At 34.4% G+C, this 13,889-nt stretch overlaps 1 protein-coding gene across 1 annotated transcript; it reads right to left on the bottom strand.

Moving 5' to 3' along the window:
- Positions 1-3,407: 3,407 nt before the first annotated feature.
- Positions 3,408-12,913, bottom strand: LOC131157411 (uncharacterized). The gene is made up of 16 exons (XM_058111547.1): positions 12,052-12,913; positions 11,000-11,121; positions 10,808-10,896; positions 10,699-10,734; positions 10,308-10,401; positions 9,436-9,481; positions 9,267-9,367; positions 7,918-7,982; positions 7,232-7,728; positions 7,060-7,159; positions 6,816-6,956; positions 5,809-6,377; positions 5,355-5,493; positions 5,206-5,274; positions 4,911-5,042; positions 3,408-4,072 (listed from the first exon to the last, which is right to left on the bottom strand). The coding sequence occupies exons 1-16, from the start codon at positions 12,264-12,266 to the stop codon at positions 3,953-3,955; spliced, it is 2,535 nt and encodes an 844-aa protein (XP_057967530.1). The 5' UTR covers positions 12,267-12,913; the 3' UTR covers positions 3,408-3,952.
- Positions 12,914-13,889: the final 976 nt, after the last annotated feature.

Here is a 13,889-nt window from a genome sequence, read left to right as displayed (position 1 = left end):
GTGTGTCCTGCACGATGTGCTTATTTTTTTATTTCATTTCCAATGATTTAAGTAATTTACATGAATGGGGTGTGGATTGAGTGATTTAACTGATGCTCATCTCTTTGACTGATTTAACTGATGCTTATCTTTATTAAAGAGACTGAATAATGTCATAGGTGGGCTGTTGATTTATTATATTATTGGAGGGATCTTGCTCTGAAGTGACCATTTGTAAGTGTGCTTTTGTAAGTTTGAAATGGTATAACATGGTTGCAAAAAGCAGCATTGAATTCATGAAAAATATTTGTGAGTGAATATTTTCATAATGCAGTATCTAAATTTTGTGGAAGAATTGTTTTTGATCTTTTTCTCTGCATTTAGAGGGGTGTTTGAGCTGTCTTTTAAATGTTTGCATAGGTGGGTCAAGCATGCTTCTTGTGAGTGGTTGGTTGTGGATTTTTTGTACAGTTTGGTCCGAAGCTGATTAAGAAGTAATACAAATGATGGTGTGTGGCTTAGTAAATGGTATGGCATAGGAGCACCACCATGTGCTTTGCTTCTTTTTAAACTATTTTTCTTCTAAGGTTTTTAAGAATTTTTACTCTTTGTTTTTATGATTTTGAAATTGTAGGGCTTGAAGTTTGGGTCATCTTTTTAGTGAAAAAAAAAAAAATCCAGTGCTAGAAAAAAAACATTGTGATATTAGGTGGAGAGGGTGCAAGGTGCCTTAAAGTTTAAGGCGCGCAATTAGAATTAAGAAGAAAGGGAGAGACCATAAGAAAGAATTATATTTTTATTATATATTTTTTACATTAAAAGTATTTTTATTTTAATATAATTTATTAATAATAAAATATATAATATTGGATATATGTAAATAAAATTTTATTTATTGATTTATTATATTTTTTTATTTTTTATAATAATTAAATATGAATAGATAGATTTATAATAAATATATATTTGTATATGTTTATCTTTTTTTTAATATATATATATATTTTAATCTAGAAATGGACCTAAATATAAGTGAGCTGAGCTGTATATGAAAATTTAAAAATTCTAATTATTTATTTTTATTTTTTGGATTTTAGGCACGTCAAGGAAATGTTTTTGGTGTTTTTTTTTTTTTTTCAATTGAACCGCTGCTGAACTTTATTCCTTCCTACTGGAATTGTTGATTGTCGCATTGCACACTCCCATCGACCACTGCCTCTCTCTCTCTCTCTCTCTCTCTCTCTCTCTCTCTCTCTCTCTGCCCCCCAAAACCCCTACATCGAAAAAGAAGAGTTCAACCATCAGAATATGACTTTGATGATGAGATGGGTGGTGCGTGCTGGGGAAGTCCTTTTGCGGCATCTATATCTATTAGGGTAACTTTTTAAGATTTGAAAAAAACGATAATTATTTTTAAACATTTTAAAAATATTTTTTGAGATTTAAGAATTTTAGAGATTTTTTTCAGAGATTTGTCAGAAAAATACAAATTTCTCTATACACAAGAAGATAAATATTTAAAAAAAATGTTTGTAATATTTTTAAAAAGTTTTTTGAAGAGATTTTTATCTTTTATTATTATTATTATTATGGATTTACAGCATGGGAATCTAGAGAAAATGGAAGAGAAATAAAAGTTAAAGAAGGTGGAGGTGTTCTTGTCCTGTTCTTATGTTTTATGCAAGTGTAAGAAGGCAGTTTATAGGGGAATCAATCAAATAAATTAAATTATGAGACACAAAGTTATGGAACATTAATATTTTTCCCCAAAACTTAAAAAATAATTTTAAAATTTTTGTCGGGTTTTTATTGGCAAAAGACTTCTGCAACCAATAATTGCAAATTACGACAACTAGTAGAAACAAAGAAAGTAAGGTTGTTTTGTGTGGATGGGAGGTGTAGAGATGGCTCAAATTTCTTTTGATTAGGGTTTCTAGCACGTCCTTGTATTTTTTCTCAAGCCTCACAAGGCTCTGGCAGTGACAGACTCGCGACTATAATCATGCTAAAGCTTTTTTCAACCACCCCAATATGAACAAATATATACAAATGCCTCCTAAGGAGCCTTAAGCAAAAACAGTGAAGCCAACCACATGAACTAAGTCACGGTTCTAGCATAAAGAAGATCTCATGGGCTTGAGTTAGAGTAGTTGAATGTTGATAATAGTCCTTTTAAGGAGCCAAGAAGAAAATTTCTATTTGCAAAATAAGAAAATGTGTATGGTAAAAAGCAATCACCATGGTAGTAGTATAAGTACTTCAATCAATAGAGGATCATATGTATTCATTGCAGTGTGAGTGTTCTCTGTATTTCATAATTTTGTCTTATTTTCTAGGATATGTTGATTACTGTTAAATAAAAATGAAGTAAAAATATTAGTGAGGTTAATTATTTAAAATCTCTATTGGTTAAAGAAAATGAAAATGTATTATGTTGATTTCACATATGTAAAGCAGAGCAAAGCAAAGCAAAGGTATTGTTCACTCCGATAATTTTCATGTGAAAGAGGTGTCTACGATACCATAATCTATGCTTGATGTTTTAGACTTCATTTGACATTTATGTGACTTTTTAAAAGAACCTTTTAAATAGGAGCCGATAAAAAATAAATTTTTTTTTTATATTATTTTATCTTTTTTAGCTTTTCTATAGAAATGTTAAAATGTTAGATTACTACCCAACTTTAAGTTATGACTCGATGTATATCAGGCCAAATATGCATACTAAACTTATTCCAACATGCATACGCATACAGTATGATGTTTTGGAGTGAGATGTAATGTTATTGTATTGTCATATAAAAATATTTCTAGATTTGCATATCAAAACTATTTATATTAGTAATTGATGGTGACTAAAGAAATTTCCTTTCATAGTGTATAAATTTTCAAAAGGACTTAACATAAACACATCCCAACGGTTCCATATTTTATTAAACCTATTCAATCTCATTGAATGAGGTCATAAACAAGCTTTATATAAACCTATGAAACATCGTCTAACCAAACTTATGACTAAGTTAAGTCTAATATGAGCGTATGAAATAAAGTCTAACCAATACTGTAATCAAATCAGTCATGAGCCAAACCCACTTACAATTACATTCAGGTTGTTTACTAACCCAGCCCTAAAGTTGAATTTAAGAATCATTAATTTATATAATAAATAAGCCTGCACCAGCTCTTACCAAATCGAGCTCCCGAACCTTTCGGCGAGTGACTAATTAGTTCATTTGGAGTCCTATCCCACAAAGGGCCTCTCTCTTGCAACCACAACTTTCATAACGAACAATGTGCATCCATCTTCTCCACGAATACAGTAATGATATAATAAAGTTGTCAATGTATAAGTGTAACATAAATAGTTCCATCGAAAAAAACGGATCATAAATGGGTGAAGATATTTTTGGGTAAGTATCCATACCTTATGGAGATTCACAAAACAACACAAATCTCCCATTTTACGGATGCCTCTATAGAAATCACTCAACCCATGATTGAAATAAAAACAATAGCTTTCCAAGAGCTAGAGTTGTAAGTGCTCACAAGTTCTAGGTTTACCTGATCTAAATCCCCATTCAAAGGGAAATACATGACCCTTATTTGATATTATATGTATATACACACTATATATATTCATACAACTGTTTAGACTTCTAAAACCTTATATATCCTAATTTTCAAATATACAAAACATAAAATAGCTGCAGGGTGTAAGGCAACCCACGCAGACAGGCCACAACACTGCTGTTGTAATTTCCAACTTATTTTTTTTAGCACACAAACGTCGATCATATATATATATATAAAAACTAAACTAGCTAGAGACTACTTTTAACTTACTCATCATTGCCTGCAGAACGTGGGACGTAGGTATATATATATAAGTGGTTTTTGCTGGAAAAAGAAGATGGACTTTCCAAAATTTTCTCAGCAAAGGAAATTGATGGGATCCGTGAAGAGCAAGGCTTGTTCACAGGAAATAAGATAATTGCTGGGTATCATTCTTTCTCGATCCCCCTTCCCCGTATAAATTATTCCACTGCTTCAGCTCCGCCATTATCGATCCCTCTGCTGCAAAACTAGCTGCAACCTGCACCAATCCAAAGGAATATATGTTCACAGAGATTTAGAATAAATCAGATGAGGCGAAATAGGACAATGCCATGATCCAAATCCGTTCAGGAACGCTGCTGAAATGGACTAGAGTGGTGGTAGAATGAAATAAAAAATTGCACAACCAATATGTCAAAATAAATGATAATTCAAATGGATTCTTATTTACCAAACACTGCATTAAGGCATGTCTAGATAAGGCATTAGTAGCAAATGGGATTTGCTAAAATGAAGGAAAAATTCAAGTCCCAGGAAACTCAGAATTTAAATATCTTATTTGGGAACTTTGTGAGGAATTTATAAATCCATTTCCAAAATAATAATTAGAACTATAAATTAAAGAGTTGGCACAGAAGGCTTCTTCTTAAAGGACAACAACATTTTTGAGTTATGGGGATGACAGTATGATTAGTATAATACCATCTCCCTGTGCTTGAGAGTACAGATTTTGGACTTTAAATCTAAATTTCTGTAAATTTGAATCAAATGAAGTACAAAATAATATTGACTTTTGCCTAAATTCATATAAATCTAAATACAAGGCCTAAAATTCAAATTCTCTCTTCCCGTAACCAAATAAGGAATTTTAACAAAAAGGTTACTTATTTCTAGTACTATTTACAAATGAAATGCCTCTTTGAAATACCATATAAAAAATGGGGCATATGTTCAGCCTTCTCCACACTTATTCAAGAAGGTGCACAAATGCGGACATGCCCAAGTAATTCTAACAGAAATCCATAATTTCCATAAATGAACATTATCAATTACTCCAGTCCACGCATATGGTTAGAGAGAGAGAGAGAAAGATTTACCTGACTCTTTGCTTGCTTGAAGTCTTCCATATTTAAAGGCCTTAGGGTAATTACTCTTTTTTCTTGACCGCCTTCCACTGTGCCTGAACCGTCCTCTGAATTCTGCCCTTCCTCAGCTTTCCGTTTTCTCTCCTGCAGGAAACAAGTCAAATGGCATAACCAAAATTAAAAGTTACTTTTGCAAGTACTCAAATTTAAACAACGGACTGCTAGGAATTTTTTTTTCCTGTACTTGAAAATAACAGGAAATAAGGGAAGAAAGGAAGAGATGGCTGAGATGCATGAAAGTTCTTACTAAATCCTTTAGTCTCTCTTGCTGTATTAACTCTCTGACGGGCCCATAAGCAGCTGTTGTGCACAGGTTCTGTTTTCAACAGTAATGGAGGTCAATACCACATGATTTATGCATCAAAACACTCATGCCATTACTGGGAAAATGCAAACCTTTAAATCACTTCCACTAAATCCTTCTGTCATAGTTGCAATCTCCTTGAAGTCTAGTCCTTCTGATACTATCTCTTTAGACAAAAGAGTTCTCATGATCATTTCTCTGTTCTCTGCAGATGGGAGGCCAACCATGATCCTGTTCATCACAGTAAACATCAGAATAGGCACACCTCAAGCCCAAAAACTTCATTGGTGCTTATTCTTTAACAACGTTTTGCAAACTTAAATACTTGTGCTAGAGATGTTCATGACAAAATTTTATGATCACGTAAAGATCAAAGATTGGGAAATTTTGAAATAACATCACAAACATGCTTTTTATTTTTTAAAGTATCAAAAAAAAAAAATCCAATCACTCTACCTTATCTAAAACAAATCAGTGGATATATTGGGGTGTTTTTTAAAGAATGCAGTGTGGTTCTATCAGAGCTCTAAAAAATGTAGCAAATACCTGCGCTCAAAACGCCGGATAATGGCTTCATCAAGGTCAAATGGCCTGTTGGTTGCGGCGAGAACAAGGATACGCTCACCAGGTCCAGTTAGGAGCCCATCCCAATGAGTCATGAACTCATTCTTGATCTTCCTCATGGCTTCATGCTCCCCTGCTCTACTCCGCTGCCCAAGCATGCTATCAACTTCATCTACAAAAATAATAGTTGGGGAGACCTTCGCTGCAAGAGTGAATAAAGCTCGTACATTCTTTTCATCCTCTCCAAACCATTTAGAAGTGATGGTAGACATGGACACATTGATGAAGCTTGCTCCAGCCTCCTTGGCTATGGCCTTGGCTAGCATCGTCTTCCCAGTCCCAGGAGGCCCAAACAATAATATTCCTCTACAAGGCTTTAGGAGGCCTCCTTCAAAGAGATCTGGTCTTCGAAGAGGGAGCATTACCAGTTCCTGAAGGGATTCTTTAATGTCTTCCATGGCACCAATATCGGTAAATGTCACGCGAATCTCATTTGCCGGTATGACCTCTGGCCTTATGCGCTTCTCAAATTCATTGTCAGGAGGAACATCCTGTTAGGAGTTTTAATATACCATACCATATTATCAGTTCTGACAAATGGGTTGGAAGATGAGCATTGCCTACTTTGTGAACAGATGATCTATGTAGAACTGTGCAAAATTGACAATGCTAATTGTATCATGCCATGGAATCATTCTATTCTTCTTGTTAGGGCACTTAAAAATCTGCAAAAATTTTTTTATAGGAGTTTGTGCAAGTATTTTAGTGCATCCCTGTACTCTATTTTTATATACACAAAAAGAATGAAACATTTTTTTAAAAAATGATGTAAGCATTACTGCACGAGTACATTATATAAAACACATGATAAAAATTTTCTGAAAAAAAAAACATATAAAAGTTGGAAGCAAAAAAAATCAATCACAATATTTGCAACAAAACATGAGCAATATTATGTTCTAGTGGAATACTAAGAAAACTAGACTGACCGCAACTTTTGACAGTGAGTTGTCACCATCTTTCTTTGCTGCTGGAGCTGATGATGTATCTGCTCCAGTTTTTTTTTCAGGGGCTGCGCTTTCAACTTTAGTTTCAGGCTTTGCACCAGCAGCCTCTCCTCCTCCTGCTTCCTATTAGATAGAAAAGCAACCACAGCAATAAGGACAAATTATGTTAATAGTCTGTTCACTGCCCCCAAACTGCCAATAAAACAGGAGGAGGACTACGATAAACCTTAGAATGTTCAACTTGTGTCTCCAGCTGCGCCTCCAGCTTTAAATTATCTTTGTCTGTAGACTTACCTTGCTGGAATAGACTTAATCCATGGGACAAACTGTTTCATGGCCACAAAAATGTAAGTAAATAGAATTTAGAAAAACAACATGGAATAATATGTTAACCATACCTCTTGGATGAAATAATGAGCTTTCCATTTCTGTACTCAGGATTCTTGTTGTTCATCAAATGATATGAAATTGCAGATACTACAATCTCCTGTATATAGTTGCTAAGAACCATAGTGTCTGCCAAGCAGATCGAATCCAGATCATCACAGTCAAGATCATTTGCAGCAAGTACTTCCATGATATGGTTTTTGTTATCCTGAAATTTAATTCTTTTCATATCCTCCTCCAGCTGAGTTTTCCAGCTGACTAGGTGAGTTTCATCATCAGGTGGCCTGATTTCAATGTTGTAAGGGAATAGAGCAGTAAGCCTCTCATCCACTTCTCTGTAGTCATTATCTGAATCTATAATTCGTGAACCAAGGATCAACACTGATCCAGATAATTTCTTCAACATTTTCTGAAACAAGTTATATATCCTCTGTGATTTAAATAGGAGCATTTCGACATCCCTAAGATATAGAACAATGGGGCTAGTTTTTGACACTGAAACAAGAACCTGTAAGTCAAAAATTGATTTCCATTCATCAATATTGCCACAAATATCCTTGAAGGAACATATTCAGAAGGATTTTACTAGAATATTACATTGTAGCACATAATTTCATATTGCATATATACATTACACACACACACACACACACACACACATATATATTCTTATTTAGTACAAACTACAAAATATTACCCTGTAAAGAGACTGTATGAAAAGCTTCTCATCAAATGACCAGCTGTTTGTACGCTTGAGAGGAGCTAAAAAATTTAAAACAAAAAAACAATCATAAGTGACATAAGAAATTATAGCCAATAAACTAAATTGTTCATGTTTGATAAGAACTAGTAGATTATCTCAGATATGCAAGCATGTAAAAAATTAATCAGAGCACACAATTTAAAATTCATTTGGAGGGTAATATATAATGAGAGAAAAAAACAATTCATATATTTCTTGGTGCATTAGTAATGTTGTTTAAGAGTTGTTCTTAAATGCAATCACCAAATGAAGGAACTGAAGGAGACCAACAATAGACCCAAGAAAAGATGTGACCAGTATGCATTGAAGAGCTAAATTGGAAGTTTGGAACCATATTTAAACTTCACAACAATAAATCCTAAATTTGCACGAACTGAATTTACAAACATGGATGACAACTAAACCTAACTCAAGTAATCAGTTTCTTACATCCAAAATAATTTCATTATTCATTGGGGTCATGTCTTCTGTAGAAGAACCTGCCACCATGTCTCTCTCTCATATGGGCACTCCTCAACCGTCATTTCCATGTAGTACCCTCAACTAATTTTTCGTTTTTTGTAGAAGCCTCTATTAACATAACACATCATTAATTCACTTTTTCTTCTACAATCTTTAGCTTGAAGAGGAATTTAGTGGTTAAATTGTTAACAATTATTTTGGTTGACATTGAGAACTATTAAGTCCTGACATAAAATTATTTAAGTTACTTGGCATCTTACAACACTTATTTATCTCTAAGGAAGAAGAGTAGAGGAGCAGATTCAAACGTAGTCGAAAAAGCATGTTGTGATTTTTAAGTAATGCCTTCATCCTTTCAGCATGTATATTTATCATCTAATTGATCATGCACTAAATCAATATTTGATACTGATAATTGGTTAGACTGAACCTGATATAGTTGGAATAGTATAGGGAAGAAAACTCTAAAAGTAAATTGACATGGACTGAAGAAGCATGTATTCCACCTGCAAGCAAACCAGCCTGGAGATGGAATAATTGAACCACATTAGGGGGCCTCTTACATTTGCTTTTTAGCCACTCCGCAAATAAATGCGATAAAGGCATAGTGGTGGTGAATTTTTGGTAATGGAAGTGCATGTAACTTTTTGAATATCATTCGAAACAAAACATCAAGCATAACTAGGCTTCAGCTTCAACTTAGAAATCCAGTATACTTGTCTAAAAAGGGAATACGCGTCCCAGATCTCATTATATTTTTCATTCTGTTATCTTATCTTGTAAATAGATGATTTTTATCAAAAAAAAAAAAGAGGAAAAACCTTGTTTTGCTGAACCAAATTGTGTTGGGAGATTACTAATATAAGCTGAGGCAGAGGCATTTCGGCGTAAACTGGGAGGCTTACAAGAATCTTCTGCTCCCCTGAAATACAAAGACCAAGAAAATTAAAACAAAAAATGACCCAAGAAAAAAGGTAATCTACGCAATACCTTGATGCAATATCAACACCACTGCTTTGCCTCCGCATCATTGTGCCTGCACAAGTCCAGTAACATCAATAAAAATGCAGCCCACCTACCCAAAACAGTTTAACAAATTTCCACTTGTGAGGATTTAAACTCACCAAAATTTGCAGGGGCAAAGCACAAAAGGAAAAAAAATTGAACTCTACTTAAATTTTGTATAAAGACACCGACATGGCCTATGAGAGAAAACTCAACCACATTTTTTGGGGGGGTGGGGGGGTGGTGGGGAATAGAACCAAATTACATATTCTTCAGACAACAAAAAATTGATATGGCATTGCTGAACAACTTGATCTTAATTTTTCTGCAAAAGAAGAGTGATGCTCAAATATTCAATATTCACCGAACGATGATTCCCAAACCAGCTGAAAATTATAATTTTATATGGCATTCTAACAATTTCTTTGTATGAAAGTATTTAGCCATGGTTAAATATGGTTTCTACCAGTTTGAAAACAACTAAGCAAAAACCAGCAACTTACAAGGTGGGAGAGAGATATTATGCCCCATATGAATTGCGTGTCTTACAAGAGGAGCCTTATATGCTGGTACTAGTATTATCATAGAGAAAATAGCAAAATTTTGGCAAAGGACAACCTTTAAACTTAACGAAGCTCATAAGAAAACAAAAGTAGATTGATCCCAAATACAAAATGCTGCCATACATGATCATCAAAAGCATGTGTCATTGGACAAAGTTATGTTGTTACATAATGAATTATAAACATGTACAGCGACACCAAATTTGCGAAGCGCACACACAAGATAACTCAGAAGGCACTTCCTAGCATTAAAACTCAATCTTCACCAAATAAAGGGGAAGTTCTCTAATATACCTTTGGCTTGCTCCTTCGGTGGAAGGACTGAAAGTGAACCCAGTAAACCAGAAAATCGACTCAGTGCTGCCTCTGAGATGGACCTTTTGAATGACTACAAAACAAGATTCCAAGTTGGAAGAGATAAACAGTTTGAAGTTGGTTTGTTAAGTGTAAACACATCACACAACAAAAAGCATGACACAATGGAATGCACCATGTAATTGGTGTAAATTGACAGTATACAATTACACAGAAACTGCACTCCATTGTATTAGAAGAAATTTTACTTCTCCATCCAGGTTCTCAGATGCTAAGGGACTAAGCTGAATAACACTTTTTTTGAATCTAGATTTAGAAGCAACACAAAAAAATGGTGCCCAGAAGGCCGGAACAATACAAGGAAGCTTACAGTTTCTTTTTTGGCAGCACCATATTTGCTTTGAATCTGTAGAAACCACCCACCACAAACATCATTAAACAGAAGAAACAAAAGAACATTGCTGACGGCACACACTCACCTTCAATGAAAAGTCAGTTGCGTCCAGCAGCAGCAACTTGGCTTCGAAATAATGAGCTAGAGCCTTGGCAAGCATTTGCTGGTAAAGTTCTTCAAAAAAGTGAAATATTGCTGTTAGGCCAGCTTTTAAGAAGAAAATTCAAAGCATATTCACATTTGAGCAAGTTCAAAACAAGTATTCCAAATAGCCAACCTGCAGGTCCTGAGAGCAAAATAGTCCGACTTGCAGGAGAAAGGTTACGTGCATGCTTAGAGAACTCAGCATGCTTCAAGTGGACATAGGCGGCACCTGTTAATAATGCCCGTGTTTGCTCACTGTCATTGCCAATGGAAAGATAATTTCAGGTTATATACTTATACTGGAGCAAAACTTTAAACGCAAAGTTACACTCGACCAAAAAAATTATTATCATTGTGTCCAATTTGGAAAGATTCAAACTGAGGAATTAGGAGGTTTTTAGATTTTTGAATTCCAAATGATTACAAGCAGTTTTCTCCACACACACAAAAAAGTTGATGTCAGCTGTAAAAGCTGAAGCCAATTAGGGCTTGTAAGCATTGAACTCCAGGGTTAAAATATATGCTCTTAAATACAACCAACAATTATCATTTATTAAGCAAATCCTAATGTGAGTTTCACATTATTTTATTACATCCATTCTTTTTAAAGATCCGAGTTCTTATGGATCGACCCCGCTATCCTTTTCCACTAAAATATCAAGTATTATCTCAATAAAAAATCGAAATCCCCAAGATTTGCACCCTCCCATTTTAACTAGGAGACTTGAATCTCAAAAATATTAATATAAGATTAAGTTCTAAATCTTATGCAAGACCGTTCCTTTCAAGTGTTTTTCTTTTAGAGGAGTCTAGCGCCATGTGTCATGCGTTTCGGCACAGGTGCGGCCGGGCATGAGGGGGTCGCTCGCCTGAATACTTTCTCAACATCAACTGCTTTGTTTATTGGGGGATGGCCTGTGCGCAATTCTTTGTTCAGGAAACAAAAAGGTATAATCCTGTATTCATTTCCTCATCAAACGAAAAAGAGCAAAACTGGTGTGTATAATCTCATAACCACTTCTTGTGAGACTATTTGGTGAATAGTGAGAAATTGTGCGGAAGAATAATAGTTGCGCGCGTAACAAAACTCATATGCAGTTGATAATTTTAGAAGGATTAAATTTAAAACAGGTTGACTAACACTAATATAAATATAAATAAGAAGAAAAATGAACCGGCGATCACCTCAAGTAATAAGGGAATTCGTCGAAGGTGACCTTGCTTTCTCTTCCATCAACCACATGTCTGAGCATCTCTTGCTCCATCTTTTGGAGAGTGATGCCGTTTGAGGAATCAGAGCCCGTCCATCTGCTCATCGTCTGTCCCGAAGCCAATCCAAATCCCAATCCCACTCCTATCCCCACGCTCAACGCCGACATCAAAACATGTTTCTGCTCCATCGCCTTCGAATCTCTCTGCAAATTCTAATAAATCTTTTCGTTACTAAAACTTCGAACAATCACGACACTGCAAACTGAAAAACAGAGGACCGTAATGTTTCTCCCTCTCCTCAAGGCTAAAGGCTCAATTTCTGTAAACGACTTCACGGATCGATCACTGCTCTAAGGTAACTGTAATCGCCATAATCTTCATGAAGCACTCTCGAATTACCGAAGAAATTTACACAGGACGCATCGAAAAAAAACCTGGTTAAGTTCGTAATCATAAATTTAACACCAAAAAAACAAAAAAAAAAATCAGTACCTCTTCTGCCGCTGAAACTATTTTTGAATCACAGGGTCATACAGAAACAAGAAAAATTTAGACAAACTTGAAAGAAATGATTAGTAAATTGCTTCCGACACCAAACGGATAAATCTCCAATCCGCACGACGTTCTCAACCGCTCTCTCTCTCTGGAATTTGTGTTAGTTTGGTTATCCTACTTGAGCGCTTTACGGGCCTATATATAGAGAGCGAAACAAGTGGATCACAGGACGCGAAAAATACTCGCCGGAAAGATGAGGCGTTGCGCGAAACACTGGAACGGCGAGCGGTGGTTAGCGACGGCGAAGAGCGGAGAAAGAGTGGTGGTGGAGTGGGTTCCCGCCTTTTGAGAGCTCTCCTCGGCTTTTGAGTTTTTAAAGAGAGAGAAGCTGTTTTTTGGAGGTTGATACTTAAGTTTTTTCGCCGGTTAACTTTTTAAAAAAAATATATATATTAAATAATATTCTATTTTGAAAAGTATTTCTCAGACTCTAACGTAATCTCGTAACGAGATTTTTCACATGTATGACCTTATATAAATCTCGCTACTTGTAGTAGTGAGATTTTGTTGCCACACGTCTATTCCAGATTAGGGCTGTCATTTAAAACTCATTACTTGGAGTAGCGAGATTTTCTGTGCACCAAGAAGATAAATTTTTTTTCCCTTTATTATTTATTTATTATAATAATAATTAATTAGATTATTTTTTGAATTATTGGAGGAAAAAATCATTTATTAATTTAGATTTTCACATATAATAAATTACATTTCGTAATTTAGTTAAAAATATTTTTTATCATAAATTAATATAACAGTCATACACTATATAAATATACACTAATTATATTTAATTAAATAGGGAAATCTTATTGAGTAGGAAATATTTAAATATTAATTGAAAATAATTATTATTGAAATTGTTAATCAATTAGATAAATTAATTAATTGATAACAGCAACTTCAGTTTAGGTCCTATTTTGAAAATGAAGAATGGGGGAGAAAAAAAGTAAAAGAAATATAAGAGAATTTAATATTCATATTTCATATCAAGAAAATTGAGGAAAAAAAAAGTATAGCAAAATAATGCCTAAAAATATAATTTTAGAAATGATCAACATTTGAGTTTTTTGAATTATTAATCGTATAAAATAAGTTATCATTTTTTGCATGAGTTTTCTTTTTTAATACCAAATTTTTCATTGAAATGAATATTAAAACATACCCATGTACTGGAAATCAACGAGCTCAATCCAAAGAAGGAAAACTCAATTCTACAGTAAATGACAATTACTTGGGTTGATTTGATAGTCAAATAG

The sequence above is a fragment of the Malania oleifera genome, chromosome 6, assembly GCF_029873635.1.
Source record: "Malania oleifera isolate guangnan ecotype guangnan chromosome 6, ASM2987363v1, whole genome shotgun sequence".
Lineage (NCBI taxonomy): Eukaryota > Viridiplantae > Streptophyta > Magnoliopsida > Santalales > Ximeniaceae > Malania > Malania oleifera.
Note: the sequence above shows the minus strand (reverse complement) of the source record. Positions and strands in the feature narration are given on the sequence as shown.